We start from the raw sequence: 18,491 nt of genomic DNA on the forward strand, positions 1-18,491 counted from the left end.
GTGTGGTGGTTTAGGGGCGGGGCCTGGGGAGGGGGTGGGGCTGAAGGGCTGCATTAGGCTGTAGGAGGGTGGGGTGTTTTGGGGGCGGGGCCAAATCAGGGGGCGGGGCTTAAGTGGGTGTGGTTAAAGTGGGTGTGGCCGGCACCCTTGGGGGGTGGAGTCTGTCTGGGGGCGGGGCCTGGCTGGGACACGGTACTGGGTGGGGTGCTGAGGGGGCGGGGCCTCTGCATTGGGAGGCGTGGTTTATCAGTGGGCGTGGTTTATCTGAAATGGGTGTGGCCTGGCAGGGGGCGGGGCTTGCTGCCCATTGTGGGGGGTTAACCCCTTCATTCCCAGAGCCTGTAACAGGATGGGGGGCGTTATATGGGGTGGGGGGTGTGGTTTATCGGGGGGCGTGGCTCGTGTGGGCGTGGCCTCTGTGGGCGTGGCTAACCCGGCGGGCGTGGCAGGTGCTGGCGCAGCAGCGGGCGGAGCAGCAGCGGCGGGAGCTGGCGCAGGCGACGAGCTCGGACGCCCCCATGGACCCGGTGACCTTCATCCAGACGCTGCCCTCGGAGCTGCGGCGCTCGGTGCTGGAGGACATGGAGGACAGCGTGCTGGCCGTCATGCCGCCCGACATCGCCGCCGAGGCCCAGGCCCTGCGGCGCGAGCAGGAGGCCCGCCAGCGGCAGCTCATGCACGAGCGCCTCTTCGGCCACTCCAGCACCTCCGCGCTCTCCGCCATCCTCCGCAGCCCCGGTGAGGAGCGCGGCGCAGCCTCGACCCGTCCCGGCCTCCTCCCTTCCATCTCGGCCTCCTCCCCTCCGTCCCGGCCTCCGTCCCGGCCTCCGTCCCGGCCTCCTCCCCTCCGTCCCGGCCTCCTCCCCTCCGTCCCGGCCTCCTCCCTTCCGTCCCGGCCTCCTCCCTTCCATCCCGGCCTCCTCCCGTCTCCCATCCTTGCCCTGTCCTCGTCCTGACCTCCCAAGGCCATGCAACGTCCATTGGCTTCTCCCGGCCTCCCCCACCGTCTCCCAACAGCCTTCGTCTTCTCGTGACGCCTTCTTCCCTCTCACGATGTTCCCCGGCCTCCTCTGGCCCCCCAAATGCTTTCCCGCCGTCCTCCGTCTCCTCGTGGCAGCCTTGATGTTCTTCTAGCCCCTGTCGCTCACTCCTGGTGCTCCTCATCCTCTCCTGACGTCCCTCCATCCTCTCCTAGCACCCCAAATCCTCTCCTGACGTCCTCCGTTCCCTCTCAGCACCCCAAATCCTCTCCTGACATCTCTCCATCCTCTCCTAGCACCCCAAATCCTCTCCTAGCACCCCAAATCCTCTCCTGACGTCCTCCGTTCCCTCTCAGCACCCCAAATCTTCTCCTGACATCTCTCCATCCTCTCCTAACACCCCAAATCCTCTCCTGACATCTTCTGTTCCCTCTCGGCACCCCAGATCCTCTCCTAGCACCCCAAATCCTCTCCTGACATCCTCCGTTCTCTCCTGACACCCCAATTCTCTTTTTCTCGTCCCTTCTCCTCTCCCGACACCCCCGTATTTCCTCTCCCACCCCCCCCCAAGCCCCTCGGACCCCGAAACCCCGCGCCCCCAGACGCTGTACCCCCCCGACCCCGCGCCCCCGTAACGCCGCTGTCTCCGCAGCCTTCACCAGCCGGCTGAGCGGGAACCGGGGGGTGCAGTACACCCGCCTGGCCGTGCAGCGCGGCGGCACCTTCCACATGGGGGGCAGCAGCAGCCACAGCAGGTACGTGCGGGGGGGGAGGAACCCGGCCCCACGGGGAGTTCGGGGGGGGGTCCCCGCGAGGTTCTGGGGAGCCCCACGAGCATCTGGGGAGCTCAGCAAGGTTCTGGGGAGCTCCCCGAGGTCCTTTGGAGCCCCACAGGGTTCTGGGGAGCCCTGTTATCATCCGGAGAGCCCCACGAGCATCTGGGGAGTTCCCCAAGGTCCTTTGGAGCTCCCTAAGCTTCTGGGGGGCCCCACAAGTATTTAGGGAGCCCCCCGAGCTCCCGAGGAACCTCCTGAGCAGCTGGGGAGCCCCACGACGTTGTGGGGGGAGGTGACCTAAACTTCTGGGGGATCTTCCTAAGCGGGGAGCAACACGAGCTTTTGGGGGAGCAACATGAGCTTTTGGGGATCTTCCCGAGCTTTTGGGGATCTTCCCAAGCGTTTGGGGGGAGCAACACGAGCTTTTGGGGATCTTTCCAAGCTTTTGGGGGAGCAACGTGAGCTTTTGGGGGATCTTCCCGAGCTTTTGGGAGCAACACGAGCTTTTGGGGGAGCAACACGAGCTTTTGGGGATCTTCCGAGCAACACGAGCTTTCGGGGAGCAACACGACCTTTTGGGGGAGCAGCATGAGCTTTTGGGGAGCAACACAAGGTTTTGGGGGATCTTTCTAAGCTTTTGGGGATCTTCCAAAGATTTTGGGGGAGCAACACGAGCTTTTGGGGGAGCAGCATGAGCTTTTGGGGATCTTCCCAAGCTTTTGGGGAGCAATATGAGCTTTTGGGGGATCTTCCCGAGGTTTTGGGGATCTTCCCAAGCTTTTGGGAATCTTCCCAAGCTTTTGGGAATCTTCCCAAGCTTTTGGGGGAGCAACATGAGCTTTTGGGGATCTTCCCAAGCTTCTGGGGGGAGCAACACGAGCTTTTGGGGGAGCAACACGAGCTTTTGGGGATCTTCCCGAGCTTTTGGGGGAGCAACACGAGCTTTTGGGGCGCTCCCCCCACCGATTTCTCCCCCCCGCAGACCCTCGGGGAGCAGCGTGGACAGCCTCCTTCGCCTCCGGGGCCGGCTGCTGCTGGACCACGAAGCCCTCTCGTGCCTCCTGGTGCTGCTCTTCGTGGACGAGCCCAAGCTGAACACCAGCCGGCTCCACCGCGTCCTCCGCAACCTCTGCTACCACGCGCCCACCCGGGGCTGGGTGGTGCGCAGCCTCCTCTCCATCCTCCAGCGCAGCAGCGAGAGCGAGCTCTGCCTCGAAGCCCCCCGCGCCCCCCCGGCCCCCGAAGAACAACGGCCTCAGCGACGTGCCGGAGCCCGAACCGGCGCGACCGAGCCTCGAGCCCTCGATTTATTGCACCGGGTCGAAGCTCGAAGCTCCGGGCAGCTCTCCTGGCTTTCCGTGTCCATGGACGCCGCCCTCGGGTGCCGAACCAACATCTTCCAGATCCAGCGGGCTCCCGGGAGGAAGCACACGGAGAAGCACGCCGCCGCCGCCGGCTCCGCCGTCCACATCCACCCCCAGGCCGCCCCCGTCGTCTGCCGCCACGTCCTCGACACCCTCATCCAGCTGGCCAAGGTGAGCCGGGGGGATTTGGGGTGCTCTGGAGGATGTCTTGGGGGTGTTTGGGTGCTTATTCTTAGAGCTCAGGGGGTCTCGGGGTGCTCTGGAGGACCTCGGGGTGCTCTGGAGCACGTCTTGGGGGTGTTTGGGTGCTCCTTGTTGGAGCTCGGGGGGATTTAGGAGGCTCTGGAGAACGTCTTGGGGACGTTTGGGTGCTCCTGATTGGAACTCGGGGGCTTTCGGGTGCTTTGGAGCATATTGGGGTTCTCTGGAGCATGTCTTGGGAGTGTTCGGGTGCTCCTCGTTGGACCTTGGGGGGATTCGGGGTGCACTGGAGGACCTTGGGGTGCTCCAGAGCATGTCCTGGGGGTGTTTGGGTGCTTACTCTTAGAGCTCAGGGGGTCTCGGGGTGCTCTGGAGGACCTCGGGGTGCTCTGGAGCACGTCTTGGGGGTGTTTGGGTGCTCCTTGTTGGAGCTCGGGGGGATTTAGGAGGCTCTGGAGCATGTCTTGGGGGTGTTTGGGTGCTCCTGATTGGAACTTGGGGGCTTTCGGGTGCTTCGGAGCATATTGGGGTTCTCTGGAGTATGTCTTGGGAGTGTTCGGGTGCTCCTCGTTGGACCTTGGGGGGATTCGGGGTGCTCTGGAGGACCTTGGGGTGCTCCAGAGCATGTCCTGGGGGTGTTTGGGTGCTTATTCTTAGAGCTCAGGGGGTCTTGGGGTGCTCTGGAGGACCTCGGGGTGCTCTGGAGGACGTCTTGGGGGTGTTTGGGTGCTCCTTGTTGGAGTTTGAGGGGATTTGGGGTGCCCTGGACCACCTTGGGGTGCTCAGGAGCCCGTTTTGGGAGTGTTGGGGTGATCCTAATCGGAGCTCAGGGGGATTTGGGGTGCTCTGGAGGACGTCTTGGGGGTGTTTGGGTGCTCCTTGTCGGAGTTTGAGGGGATTTGGGGTGCTCTGGACCACCTTGGGGTGCACCAGAGCCCATTGGGGTGCACCGGGCCATATTGGGGAGCCACCTGGGGGCCCCCAGCTGCACGTGGCGGGGGTTCGATTTTTCGTTTGTCCTTTTTGTAACTCTTTTTTTCCCCTCTTTTCCTCCAGGTCTTCCCCAGCCACTTCACCCAGCAGCGGGGCCGGGAAGCGGCGAGCGACGGCGAGCGGGACCGCGGCGGCGGCGGCGGCGGGGGCACCGGCCCCAAAACCGGGGGCAGCCCTTGCCCGTCGGGGGGCGCCCCCCAAACCGTTACCGCTACCGCCACCGCCTCCGCCGCCGGGCCGGGGGGGCTCTCCACCGATTTTTGGGACCTCCTGGTCAAGCTGGACAACATGAACGTCAGCCGCAAAGGCAAAGGCTCGGCAAAAGCGGGGCCGGGCGCCGGGGGTCCCGAGGGGGAAGCTTTGGGGTTGGGGCTGGAGGCGTCCCCCCTGGGGCAGCTGATGAACATGTTGTCCCACGGCGTCATCCGCCGCAGCGCCCTCCTCACCGAAAAGCTCCTGCGCCTCCTCTCCCTCATCTCCATCGCCCTCCCCGAGGGGGGGAAAGGGGGAGAAGGGGCGGCCGCCCCCCCCGCAACCGGGGCCGGCGCCGCTGCCGCTGCCGGGGGTGGTCCCCCCGGTGCCCCCAGCCCGCCCGCGGTGACGCCGGCCGGGGCGGCGGCCGGGGCGGCCGTGGCGAGCGGTGGGACGGCGGCGGGCGGCGGCGGCGGTGCGGCGGCCGGTGAGTTGTGGGGGAGAGGGGAGCGGGGTGGGGAGGGGGTAAAAGGGGATGGGGAGAGGGGAACGGGGACAAGGAGATGGGAACGGGGACAGGGAGAGGGAAAAAAGGGGACGGGGAGAGGGGAAAAGGGGACAGGGAGAGGGAAATGGGGTGGGGAGGGGGTAAAAGGGGACAGGGAGAGGGGAACGGGGACGGGGAAAGGGAAAAAAGGGGATGGGGAGAGGGGAATGGGGTGGGGAGAGGGGAACGGAGATGGGGAGATGGGAGTGGGGATGGGGAGAGGGGAATGGGGACAAGGAGATGAGAACAGGGACGGGGAGGGGGTAAAAGGGGATGGGGAGAGGGGAATGGGGACGGGGAGAGGGGAGTGGGGCCAAGGAGATGGGAATGGGGCAGGGAAAGGGAAAAAGGGACGGGGAGAGGGGAATGGGGACGGGGAGAGGGAAATAGGGGGAGAGGGAAAAAGGGGATGGGGAGAGGGAAATGGGGACAAGGAAATGGAAATGGGGATGGGGAGAGGGGAAAAAGGGGACGGGGAGATGGGAACGGGGACAGGGAGAGGGAAGTGGGGACAAGGAAAGGGAAAAAAGGAGATGGGGAGGGGGTAAAAGGGGATGGGGAGAGGGGAATGGGGACGGGGAAAGGGGAACGGGGACGGGGAAAGGGAAAAAAGTGGATGGGGAGAGGGGAAAAGGGGATGGGGACAAGGAGATGGGAATAGGGCAGGGAGAGAGGAAAAGGGGACGGGGAGAAGGGAATGGGGATCGAGAGAGGGAAATGGGGACGAGGAAATGGGAATGGGGACGGGGAAAGGGAAAATGGGATGGGGAGAGGGGAAAAGGGGAATGGGGAGAGGGAAATGGGGACAAGGAGATAGGAACGGGGCAGGGAAAGGGAAAAAAGGGGATGGGGAGGGGGTAAAAGGGGACGGGGAGAGGGGAGTGGGGACGGGGAAAGGGAAAAAAGGGGATGGGGAGAGGGGAATGGGGACAGGGAAAGGGAAAAAAGGGGATGGGGAGAGGGGAATGGGGACGGGGAGAGGGGAGTGGGGACAAGGAGATGGGAATGGGGCAGGGAAAGGGAAAAAGGGACGGGGAGAGGGGAATGGGGACGGGGAGAGGGAAATAGGGGGAGAGGGAAAAAGGGGATGGGGAGAGGGAAATGGGGACAAGGAAATGGGAATGGGGATGGGGAGAGGGGAAAAAGGGGACGGGGAGATGGGAACGGGGACAGGGAGAGGGAAGTGGGGACAAGGAAAGGGAAAAAAGGAGATGGGGAAGGGGGTAAAAGGGGATGGGGAGAGGGGAATGGGGACAGGGAGAGGGAAATGGGGACAAGGAGATGGGAACGGGGCAGGGAAAGGGAAAAAAGGGGACGGGGAGGGGGTAAAAAGGGATGGGGAGAGGGGAATGGGGACGGGGAAAGGGAAAAAAGGGGATGGGGAGAGGGGAAAAGGGGATGGGGACAAGGAGATGGGAATAGGGCAGGGAGAGAGGAAAAGGGGACGGGGAGAAGGGAATGGGGATCGAGAGAGGGAAATGGGGACAAGGAAATGGGAATGGGGACGGGGAAAGGGAAAATGGGATGGGGAGAGGGGAAAAAGGGAATGGGGAGAGGGAAATGGGGACAAGGAGATAGGAACGGGGCAGGGAAAGGGAAAAAAGGGGATGGGGAGGGTGTAAAAGGGGACGGGGAGAGGGAAATGGGGGGAGGGAAATGGGAAAGGGGAAAAGGGATGGGAGGAAAGGGAAATGGGGATGGGGAGGGAAAAGGGATGGGGAGAGAAAAGGGATGGAGATGGGGACAGGTATTGGGATGGGGAGATGGAAGCGGGGTGGAGATGAAGAAGGGGACGCAAACGGGGACAGGGCGTGATCGCGGCCACCCCGTCTGTCCCCAGCTCCCACCAAGAGCGCCAAGTCCCCGGCCAAGGGGGGCGAGGGGGGCGGCGGGGGCAGCGCGGACCCCCGCATGGCGGCCACGGGACTGACCGAGAGCCAGCTGCAGCTGTCGGTGGAGGTGAGCTGGGGGGGCTGGGGGCTTACGGGGCGGGACAAGAGGGGGGGCACGGGGCTGGGGGCGTCCCCAACGCCCCCTTTTCTGGCCTCGATGCCTCCTTTTTTGGCCTCGACGCGACCTCCTCTTTTCGACCTCGACGCCTCCTTTTTTTTGGCCTCGATGCCTCTTTTTTTTGGCCTCGACGCCTCCTTTTTTTTGGCCTCGACGCCTCCTTTTTTTTGGCCTCGACGCCTCCTTTTTTTCGGCCTTGATGCGTCCCTTTCTTGGCCTCGACGCCTCCTTTTTTTTGGCCTCGACACCTCTTTTTTTCGGCCTCGACGCCTCCTTTTTTTCGGCCTCGACGCCTCCTTTTTTTCGGCCTCGACGCCTCTTTTTTTCGGCCTCGACGCCTCCTTTTTTTTCGGCCTCGACGCCTCCTTTTTTTTGGCCTCGACGCCTCCTTTTTTTCGGCCTTGATGCGTCCCTTTCTTGGCCTCGACGCCTCCTTTTTCTTGGCCTCGACGCCTCCTTTTTCTTGGCCTCGACGCCTCCTTTTTCTGGGCCTCGACGCCTCCTTTTTTTTCGGCCTCGACGCCTCCTTTTTCTGGGCCTCGACGCCTCCTTTTTCTGGGCCTCGACGCCTCCTTTTTTTCGGCCTCGACGCCTCCTTTTTTTCGGCCTCGACGCCTCCTTTTTTTTCGGCCTCGACGCCTCCTTTTTTTTGGCCTCGACGCCTCCTTTTTTTCGGCTTTGATGCGTCCCTTTCTTGGCCTCGACGCCTCCTTTTTCTTAGCCTCGACGCCTCCTTTTTTTTGGCCTCGACGCCTCCTTTTTCTTAGCCTCGACGCCTCCTTTTTTTTGGCCTCGACGCCTCCTTTTTTTTGGCCTCGACGCCTCCTTTTTCTTGGCCTCGACGACTCCTTTTTCTTGGCCTCGACGCCTCCTTTTTCTTGGCCTCGACGCCTCCTTTTTCTTGGCCTCGACGCCTCCTTTTTCTTGGCCTCGACGCCTCCTTTTTCTCGGCCTCGACGCCTCCTTTTTCTCGGCCTCGACGCCTCCTTTTTCTCGGCCTCGACGCCTCCTTTTTCTCGGCCTCGACGCCTCCTTTTTCTCGGCCTCGACGCCTCCTTTTTCTCGGCCTCGACGCCTCCTTTTTTTTTGGCCTTGACGCCTCCTTTTTTTCGGCCTTGATGCGTCCCTTTCTTGGCCTCGACGCCTCCTTTTTCTTGGCCTCGACGCCTCCTTTTTTTGCTTGGATGCCTCCCTTTTTCCGGCCTCGACGCCCTCCTTTCTCTGCCCTCGACGCCCCCTTTTCCGGCCTCGACGCCCCCTTTTCTGCCCTCACCGCCTCCTTTTGTCGCCCCCAACGCCTCCTCTTTGCCCCCAAGGTGCTGACGTCGCACTCGTGCTCGGAGGAAGGCCTGGAGGACGCGGCCAACGTCCTCCTGCAGCTCTCGCGGGGCGACCCCGGCACCCGCGACACCGTCCTGCGCCTCCTGCTCAGCGGCGCCCGCCAGCTGGGTGCCACCCTCTGCCGGCAGATCGGTGAGGGTCCTGCCGCCACGGGGAACCCCGGGGGGGTCACGGGGGTCCCGCTGACGTTCCCCCCCCCACCACCACCACCAGGCACGCTGCTGGCGGAGCTGCGGGAGTACAACCTGGAGCAGCAGCGGCGGGCGCAGAGCGAGGCCCCGTCCCCCGAGGGGCTCCCCGACGAGCAGCCCCCCAGCGCCAAGCTCAAGGGGAAGATGCAGAGCCGGTGAGCGGCCCCCGCGGCCCCCCCCCCGGGGTCCCCGAGCTGCCTCCGGTGGTCTCTGCATCCCCCCAGCCTGTTAACTCCTGGCCCTGCTGAGAGCTCCTGGCCCTACTGATAAAACCTCCTGTTAACTCTTGTCCCTACTGATGAAACTTCCTCCTCCTGTTGACTTCTGTCCCTACTGATGTAACTTTCCCCTCCTGTTAACTCTTGTCCCTACTGATAACTCTTGTTCATGCCATTAATTCCTTGTCCTACTGTTAACTCTTGGCCCTACTGATGTAACTTTCTGCTCCTGTTAACTCTCGTCCCTACTGATAACTCTTGTTCATGCCATTAATTCCTGGCCCTCCTGTTAACTCTTGGCCCTACTGATGTAACTTTCCCCTCCTGTTAACTCGTGTCCCTACTGATACAACTTGTGGCTCTTCCTGTTAACTTTTGGCCCTACTGATACAACTTTTCCCTCCTGTTAACTCTTGTCCCCACTGATCTAACTCCTGTTAACTCGTGTCCCTACTGATACAACTCCTGTTAACTCTCGCCCCTGCTGTTAACCCTCGCCCCTACTGACACCCCTTCTCCCTCCCACCGCCCCCCACCCCCCTCTAACGCCTGCCGACCCCCCCCCCCCCCCCAGCTTCGACACGGCGGAGAGCGTGGTGATCGTGGCCTCGCAGAAGCGGGCGCTGGGCGGGCGGGAGCTGCAGCTGCCCTCCATGTCGGTGCTCACCTCCAAGACCTCCACGCAGCGCTTCTTCCTCCGCGTCCTGCAGGTCATCATCCAGCTCCGCGACGACACCCGCCGCGCGCACAAGAAAGCCAAGCAAGCCGGGCGCCTGGGTAAGGACCTGGGCGGGGGGGAGGACGCAACGGTGCTGGGAAACCCCCCCCCCCTTTTTTTTTTCGTTCCCCTCCGTCCTCCCCCCCCGCGGACCCAAATTTTGGGGAGGCTGACGCCCTGTCCTCGCAGGTGCCGGGGGCCTCGGGGCGGCTGGCAGCATCCAGGCCGCCGTCCGGCAGCTGGAGGCCGAGGCCGACGCCATCATACAAATGGTACGTGAGGGCCAGAGGGCCCGGAGGCAGCAGCAGGCAGACACGGTTAGCACGGCCTCGCCCCCCGCATCCTCCCCCTTCAGCCTCCTCCTCCTCCTCCTCCTCCTCCTCCTCCTCCATCGCGTCCTCCGTTCCCTTCCCGCGCTGCCTCTTCGTCCTCTCCTTCGTCCTCCGTCTCCTCCCTTCCCTTCCTGTGCTGCCTTCCTCTCTTGCTTCTCCCTCCTTACCCCGTTCCCCCCGTGGCCTTCCTCCCTCTTCATCCTCCTCCTCCTCGTCACGCTCCTTCCTTTCCTCCTCTTCTTCCAGCCTCATCCTTTCCTCCTGCTCCTTCCCACTCCTGCGCTGCCTCCTCTCTTGCTTCTCCCCTTCCCCATTCACCCCACAACCTTCCTCCCTCTTCATCCTCAACCCCCCTCTTCCTTCATTTCCTTCCTCCGCTGCCTCCTCTCTTCCTCCTCTCCCCCACCCTTCCTCCCTCTTCGTCCTCAACCTCCTCTTCCTCCACTCCCTTCCCCCGCTGCCTCTTCTCTTGCTTCTCCCCTTCCCCGTTCACCCCACAACCTTCCTCCCTCCTCATCCTCAACCTCCTCCTCCGTTTTTTTTCTTCCACTGCCTCCTCTCTTCCTCCTCTCCCCCAGCCTTCCTCCCTCCTCCTCTTCATCCTCATCTTCCCTCCTCCTCCTCCTCCGCCCCACGCCGCCACCAACCTCCTCCCCTTCCTCCCCATCCCCTCCTCCTCTCCCCATCCCCATCCTGCACGTCCCCCTACACCGGTTTGGGGGTTGGTGGGGGGGGGCTGGGGGTGGCGCAGGGTCCCTGGGGGCCCCCCCTAACCCCCCCACCCCTGTCCCCCCCCCACCAGTCGGAGGCCGGGCCGGCGGACGGCGCTCCCCGCCGCGACGAGTCGCCCATGGACGTGGACCAGCCCTCGCCCGCCCCCCAGGACGCCCCCTCCGTGGGTGAGTGAGCCCCCTCCCCAGTTCAAACCAGTTCCCCCCCCACACTTTAAACTGGTTCCCCTCCCAGTTTGCCCCACTTGGGGGGAACCGGGCTGCTCCCAGTCCCTACTGGGTGCGCGGAAGGGGTCGGCGGCGCCGTGGGGCTGTGACCCTGTGTGTGTGTCCCCCACCCCTAACCCTAAACCCCCCCCCAGGTTCGGAGGGGTCGCAGGGGGGGGAGCGGGATGAGCGGCCCCCTCCGGAGCTGCCCCTGCTGAGCGAGCAGCTGTGCCTGGACGAGCTGTGGGACATGCTGGGGGAGTGCCTCAAGGAGCTCGAGGAGTCCCACGACCAGCACGCCGTGCTCGGTGCGGGGCTGGGGGGGCTCGGGGGGGCGGGGAAGGGGCTTTTGGGGGGGTTTGGCGGGTCACGGAGGGGTTTGGGGGGGGTTAGGGGTGGATTAAGGGGGTGGGAAGGGGCTTTTCGGGGGGGCTTTGGGAGGATTAGGGATGGGGAGGGGCTTTTGGGGGGGGCTTGGGGGGTCATGGAAGGGTTCGTGGGGGTTAGGGAAGGATTAAGAGGACGGGAAGGGGCTTTTGGGGGGATTAGGGATGGATTAAGGGGATAGGAAGGGGATTTGGGGGGGCTTTGGGGGGATTAGGGATGGGAAGGAGCTTTTGGGGGGGGCCTTGGGGGGTCCCGGAGGGGTTTGGGGGGTTTAGGGGTGGATTAAGGGGATGGGAAGGGGCTTTTGGGGGGGATTAGGGATGGATTAAGGGGATGGGAAGAGGTTTTTGGAAGGTCTCTGAGGGGATCAGGGATGGATTAAGGGGATAGGGGTGGGCTTTGGTGGGTTAGGGATAGATTAAGGGGATGGGAAGGGGCTTTTGGGGGTTCTTTGGGGGGATTAGGGATGGATTATGGGGATGGGAAGGGGGATTAGGGCTGGATTAAGGGGATAGGGGTGGGCTTTGGTGGGTTAGAGATAGATTAAGGGGATGGGAAGGGGCTTTTGGGGGTTCTTTGGGGGGATTAGGGATGGATTATGGGGATGGGAAAGGGGATTAGGGATGGATTAAGGGGATAGGGGTGGGCTTTGAGGGTTAGGGTTGGATTAAGGGGATGGGGAGGATCATTTGGGAGGTGCTTTGGGGCTCAGGGAGGGATTTGGGGGGGTCAGGGGTGGATAGAGGGGATGGAAAGGGGCTTTTGGGGGGTCAGGGAGGGGTTTTGAGGATGTGAAGAAGCTTTTGCGGCAGTCGTTCGGTTCCGGAGACAGGTTTTGAGGCCAGGAAGGGACTTTCGGGGAACGCTCCGGGCATCGGGGCTCTCTTAGGATCCTCGGATCCCACCCCCAAGCCCCGGCACCGCTTTGGGGGTCCCTTAACCCCCTTAATCTCCCCCCCCCCAGTGCTGCAGCCGGCGGTGGAAGCCTTCTTCTTGGTGCACGCCACGGAGCGGGAGAGCAAGCCCCCGGTGCGGGACACCCGCGAGAGCCAGCTGGCCCACATCAAGGACGAGCCCCCCCCGCTGTCCCCGGCCCCCCTGACCCCCGCCACCCCCTCCTCGCTCGACCCCTTCTTCTCCCGCGAGCCTTCCTCCATGCACATCTCGGCCAGCCTGCCCCCCGACACCCAGAAGTTCCTGCGCTTCGCCGGTGAGGGGCTTTTTGGGGGGGTTCGGGGCTTTTTTGGGGGGGTTCGGGGGGGCCGGGAAGGGGTTTGGGGGGATTTGGGGGGGCTGGGAAGGGGTCTGGGGGGGTAGGGACTCATTGAGAGGGGCAGGAAGGGGGCTTCGGGGGTCTGGGGGGATCTGGGATGGTTTGGGGGGGTCGGGAAGGGGTTTGGGGGGATTTGGGGGGGCGGTTGGGATGGTTTGGGGGGATAGGGACTCATTGAGAGGAGCTAGGAAGGGGTTTGGGGGGATTTGGGGGGCAGTTGGGGTGGTTTGGGGGGGCCAGGAAGGGGTTTGGGGCAATTTGGGGGGGGGTGGGAAGGGGTTTGGGGGGGGCTGGGAAGGGGTTTGGGGGGTTCGGGACTCATTGAGGGGGGCAGGAAGGGGGTTTGGGGGGATCTGGGATGGTTTGGGGGGGCTGGGAAGGGGTTTTAGGGGGGTAGGGGCTAATTGAGAGGGGCAGGAAGGGGTTTGGGGGGGGGCTGGAATCGTTTTGGGGAAAGTGGGAATGGGTTTTTAGGGAGGTCGGGGGGGGTCAGGGATCAATTGAAGGGGACAGGAGGGAGATTTGGGGGAATTTGGGGGGGGTCAGGGAGCAATCGAGGGGGGCAGGAAGGGGATTTAGGGGTTCGGGGATTAATTGAGGGGGGCAGGAAGGGGATTTGGGGAGACTGGGGGGGGCGGGAAGGGGTTTAGGGGGTGAGGAGCCAATTGAGGGGGGTTAGGAGGGAGATTTGGGGGATCTGGGGTGGTTGGGGGGGCTGGGAAGGGGGTTTGGGGGGGACAGGGACCAATTAAGGGGGTCGGGGGGGGGATTTGGGGGTTTGGGATGGTTTGGGCGTAGACCTTGGGTTTTGGGAGGGGATTTGGGGGGTCTGGAACCAATTTCGGGGGGGTGGGGAGGGGATTTGGGCTCCAGGGATAGTTTTGGGGCATCCTAAGGGCCTTCGGGGTGCCAGGCAGCGTTTGGGGAGGGGTCCACAGCCCCTCTGTTCGCTTCCCACCCCCCCAGCACCTCCAGAGCTGCCTTTGGGGTTCCGAGCACCTCGAGCCACCCTCAAACCTCCAAAACGCCCCAGGGGGAGCCCCTCCCCGTTTCGGGGTGCGTTCCAACCTCCCCCCCAAACAAAACCCGACCCCCTTGCCCCCCCCAGAAACCCACCGGACGGTGCTGAACCAGATCCTGCGCCAGTCCACCACCCACCTGGCCGACGGCCCCTTCGCCGTCCTCGTCGACTACATCCGCGTCCTCGACTTCGACGTCAAGCGCAAGTACGGGGCGGCGCCGGGATTTGGGGTCGGGATCCCCCTCAGCAGCCCCAAATCCCCCGTTTTGTCCTTTTTTTTGTTGTTGTTGTTGATTTTTTTTGGTTTTTTTTCCCCCCTTTCCCAGGTATTTTCGGCAGGAGCTGGAGCGGCTGGACGAGGGGCTGCGCAAGGAGGACATGGCCGTGCACGTCCGCCGCGACCACGTCTTCGAGGACTCGTACCGCGAGCTGCACCGCAAGTCCCCCGAGGAGATGAAAAACCGACTGTGAGCCCCCCCCCCGGCCTCCCCCAGGGGACCCCGAGGGGACCCCAAGGATGGGGGCGCAGCCGAGACCGTGCCCAAGTGCCAGGGATTGGGTTTGGGGCGGTGGGAGATCCGTAGGGTCAGGTTTTGGGGCGTTTGGTGGTCCCCCAAGTCTACTTCAGGGGTCATGAGATGGGTTTTGGGTTGTGGGAGATCCTTAGGGTCAGGTTTTGGGGTGCCTGGTGACCCCCAAATCCTACGTGAGGAGTTGTGGGATGGGTTTTGGGTTGTAGGAGATCTGTAGGGTCAGGTTTCGGGGTGCCTGGTGGTCCTATAATTCTGCTTCAGTGGTTGTGTAATGGGTTTTGGGGTGTAGGAGATCCATAGGGCAAGGTTTTGGGGTGCTTGGTGACACCCAGATACTACATGTGGGGTTGTGGGATGAGTTTGGGGTTGTGGGGGATCCAAAGGGTCAGGTTTTGGGGTGCTCGGTGGTCCCAGAAGTCTACTTCAGGGGTTGTGGGATGGGTTTGGGGGCATGGGAGATTTATAGGGCCATTTCTGGGGGGTACACAAGGTTCTCCCAGCCTGCATTAGAGGATTTGGGGGACTCCAGAGGTGGGTTTGGGGCTTCTGTGGGATCTACAGGACCATGTTTTGGGGTCCGTGGGGTCCCCCAGGACTGCGTATGGGGATATTGGGGACCACGAGGCTGGTTTTTGGGTTGTGAGAGTTCCCCAGGACCATGTTTTGGGGTCCGTGGGGTCCCCCAGGACTGCGTATGGGGATACTGGGGACCACGAGGCTGGTTTTTGGGTTGTGAGAGTTCCCCAGGACCATGTTTTGGGGTCCGCGGGGCCCCCCAGGGCTGAGTTAGGAGTCAGTGAAGCCCAAGATTTGGGGTTTGGGTTAGCAAGCTCTAAAAGAACCCATTTTTGGGGTCTGTGGGGTCTCAGCGCCACCCCCGGACCGAGGGTCTCCATTTTGGGGACCCCCCTGACCCACCTCGCTCCCCACCCGGCAGATACATCGTCTTCGAGGGCGAGGAGGGCCAGGACGCCGGGGGGCTGCTGCGCGAGTGGTACATGATCATCTCGCGGGAGATGTTCAACCCCATGTACGCGCTGTTCCGCACCTCGCCGGGCGACAGGGTCACCTACACCATCAACCCCTCGTCCCACTGCAACCCCAACCACCTCAGCTACTTCAAGTTTGTGGGGCGCATCGTGGCCAAGGCCGTCTACGACAACCGCCTGCTCGAGTGTTACTTCACCCGCTCCTTCTACAAGCACATCCTGGGCAAGTCCGTCCGGTAAGGGGGGGGACGCGGGGTGCTGGACCCCGACTGTAGGGGGGGGTGGACCTCACCACGAGGTGCTGGACCCCACCACGAGGTGCTGGAGCCAACTGTAGGGTGCTGAACTCAACCACAAGGTGGTGGACCCCAGCTGTAGGGTGGTGGATCCCAACTATAGGGTGTTCAACTCAACTACAGGGTGGTGGACCCCAACTCTAGGGTGCTGGACCCCAGCTGTAGGGGTACTGGACCCCAACTATAGGGTGTTGAACTCAACTACAAGGTGTTGGACCCCAACTATAGCGTGGTAGACCCCAACTTATAGGGTGTTAAACTCAACCACGGGATGGTGGACCCTAACTGTAAGGGGTTGGACCCCAACTATAGGTTGGTGGACCCCTACTATACGTTGGTAGACCCTTACCTATGTGTTGAACTCAACCACGAGGTGGTGAACCCCAACCATAGGGTGGTGGACCCCAACTATTGGGTGTTGAACTCAACCACGAGGTGGTGAACCCCAACCATAGGGTGGTGGACCCCAACTATTGGGTGTTGAACTCAACTACAGGTTGGTCAACGCCAACTATAGGGTGTTGAACCCAAAATACGAGGTGTCGAACCCCAACTATAGGGTGTCAAACCCCAACTATAGGGTGTTGAACCCAAAATACGAGGTGTCGAACCCCAACTGTAGGGTGTCAAACCCTAACTATAGGGTGTTGAACCCCAACCATCAGGTGTCGTACCCCAACTGTAGGGTGTTGAACCCCAACCACAAGGTGTCAAACCCTAATCAAGAGGTGCTGAACCCCATTTATAGGGTGCTGAATTCCAACCGCGGGGTGTTGAACCCCACCATGAGGTGTCAAACACCAACTCTAGGGTGGTGAACCCCCTTTGTGGGGCGTTGAACCCCCCCAAAAGGTGTTGAAACCCCCCAGAAAAGGTGTTGAACCCCCAGAAAAGGTGTTGAACCCCCCAAAAAAGGTGTTGAACCCCCCAAAAAAGGTGTTGACCCTCCCAAAAAAAGGTGTTGAAACCCCCCAGAAAAGGCATTGAACCCCTAAAAAGGTGTTGAACCCCCCAAAAAGGTTCTGGACTCCCCCCAAAAAGTTGCTGACCCCCCTTTTCCATCGCAGGTACACGGACATGGAGAGCGAGGACTACCACTTCTACCAGGGCCTGGTCTACCTGCTGGAGAACGATGTCTCCACCCTGGGCTACGACCTCACCTTCAGCACCGAGGTGCGCGGGGAGGGGGGGGGACACTGATGTCCCCACGCCACCCCCTTTTGGGAACAGGGGGACACCCCAAAACGCAGCTCCCCAGCACCCTACGCCTCCCCTCGGTCTCCTTGGGTTGCTCCTGGGGGTGGTTGCTGCTGCTCTGGGGGTGTCCCCTCTGTCCCAGGGGTGTCCCTTCTGTCTCAGGGGGTGTCCCCTCTGTCCCGGGGGTGTCCCCAAGGTGTCCCCTCAGTCCCGGGGCTGTCCCTTCACCCCACGGCCGCCCCCAGGTGCAGGAGTTTGGGGTGTGCGAGGTGCGGGACCTGAAACCCAACGGAGCCAACGTGCTGGTGACGGAGGAGAACAAGAAGGAGTACGTCCACCTCGTCTGCCAGATGCGCATGACCGGTGAGCGGGGTCCTCTTGGGGTCCTTTTGGGGTCTGGGGGGGTCCCTTTAGGGGGTGTCGCGGCCCAGCACCCCCCTGACCCCCCTCCCCGTCCCGCAGGAGCCATCAGGAAGCAGCTGGCCGCCTTCTTGGAGGGCTTCTACGAGATCATCCCCAAGCGCCTCATCTCCATCTTCACGGAGCAGGAGCTGGAGCTGCTCATCTCGGGGCTGCCCACCATCGACATCGACGACCTCAAGGCCAACACCGAGTACCACAAATACCAGGGCAACTCCATCCAGGTGGGCTTCACCCCCAAAAAATACCCTAAAAGTCCTCTCGGGGGAGGTTATGGGGGCAAATTCCAGGGCAACTCCATCCAGGTGGGCTTCACCCCCCAAAATAAAGCCCTAAAAGACCTCCTGGGGGAGGTTATGGGGGCAAATTCCAGGGCAACTCCATCCAGGTGGACTTCACCCCAAGAAAAAATGCTAAGCATCCTCCCCGGGGGAGGGTTTTTGGGGACAAACACCAGCATAACTCCATCCAGGTGGGCTTCACCCCCAAAAAAAGCCCTAAAAGACCTCCTGGGGGAGGTTATGGGGGCAAATACCAGGGCAACTCCAGCCAGGTGGACTTCACCCCAAAAAAAAACCCAAAGCATCCTCCCGGGGGAGGGTTTTTGGGGCTGACGAGCCTTCCGCCCCGCAGATCCAGTGGTTCTGGCGGGCGCTGCGCTCCTTCGACCAGGCGGACCGCGCCAAGTTCCTGCAGTTCGTGACGGGGACGTCCAAGGTGCCCCTGCAGGGCTTCGCCGCCCTCGAGGGCATGAACGGCATCCAGAAGTTCCAGATCCACCGCGACGACCGCTCCACCGACCGCCTGCCCTCGGCGCACACCTGGTGGGGGCAACGGGGGGGACACACGGGGGGACGGGGAGAGGGGGAGGGATGGGGACGGGGGGATTGGGGACAGGACGTGGGGATGGGGACGCAATGAGGTGGGACATGGGGATGGGGATAGGGGACATGGGGATATGGGGACATGGGGGTGGGGACACAATGAGGTGGGACACGGGGATGGAGGGCACAGAGGTGGGGGGAGAGGGGACGTGGGGATTGGGGGGACAGGGGAAGTGGGGATGGGGGGAGAGGGACAGAGGCCATGAGGACCTGGCCGGGAGGTGGGGTGGGGACGGGGGACACAGGGACAGAGGACGTAGGACAGGAGGACACGGGGACACGGGGCAGGGGATGAAGGGCGGGAGGCCATGGGGACGTAGGGCCGGGGGGGACCCAAGTGGGGGGCACGCGGGGGGGCTGCCGGAGGGGTGTGGGGACCCCGCGGGGACACGGCGGTGACCCCGCGCCCCCCAGCTTCAACCAGCTGGACCTGCCGGCCTACGAGAGCTACGAGAAGCTGCGGCAGATGCTGCTGCTGGCCATCCAGGAGTGCTCCGAGGGCTTCGGGCTGGCGTAGCCCCCCCGGGACCCCCCCGGGACCCCCGGCGCGGGACGAGAGATGGCTATAAATATATATATATATTTTTTGGTTTCGTTGGCTTTTTTTTTTTTTTTTTCCTTCCCCCCCTCCCCCTCATCCTCTCCGTTGCCCCCCCCCCCCCCCGCCCCCTGCCTTTCTTCTCCTCGGTT

General features: G+C 62.7%; 1 protein-coding gene across 1 annotated transcript in view; it reads left to right on the plus strand.

Moving 5' to 3' along the window:
* HUWE1 (HECT, UBA and WWE domain containing E3 ubiquitin protein ligase 1) overlaps window positions 1-18,394 on the plus strand; it is a 67,202-nt gene extending 48,808 nt beyond the window's left edge. Inside the window, 20 exon segments of the mRNA XM_066984585.1 lie at window positions 450-738; window positions 1,633-1,735; window positions 2,739-3,291; window positions 4,378-4,993; window positions 6,894-7,012; window positions 8,380-8,536; window positions 8,618-8,750; window positions 9,388-9,590; window positions 9,721-9,848; window positions 10,666-10,762; window positions 10,957-11,109; window positions 12,153-12,398; window positions 13,570-13,687; window positions 13,809-13,949; window positions 14,953-15,240; window positions 16,368-16,473; window positions 16,743-16,860; window positions 16,960-17,141; window positions 17,551-17,741; window positions 18,216-18,394. Of these exon segments, the coding sequence (XP_066840686.1) occupies window positions 450-738; window positions 1,633-1,735; window positions 2,739-3,291; window positions 4,378-4,993; window positions 6,894-7,012; window positions 8,380-8,536; window positions 8,618-8,750; window positions 9,388-9,590; window positions 9,721-9,848; window positions 10,666-10,762; window positions 10,957-11,109; window positions 12,153-12,398; window positions 13,570-13,687; window positions 13,809-13,949; window positions 14,953-15,240; window positions 16,368-16,473; window positions 16,743-16,860; window positions 16,960-17,141; window positions 17,551-17,741; window positions 18,216-18,318 (4,044 nt within the window). The 3' untranslated portion in view covers window positions 18,319-18,394.
* The last annotated feature ends 97 nt before the right edge of the window (window positions 18,395-18,491 follow it).

The sequence above is a fragment of the Anser cygnoides genome, chromosome 29 (assembly GCF_040182565.1).
Source record: "Anser cygnoides isolate HZ-2024a breed goose chromosome 29, Taihu_goose_T2T_genome, whole genome shotgun sequence".
Taxonomy (NCBI): domain Eukaryota; kingdom Metazoa; phylum Chordata; class Aves; order Anseriformes; family Anatidae; genus Anser; species Anser cygnoides.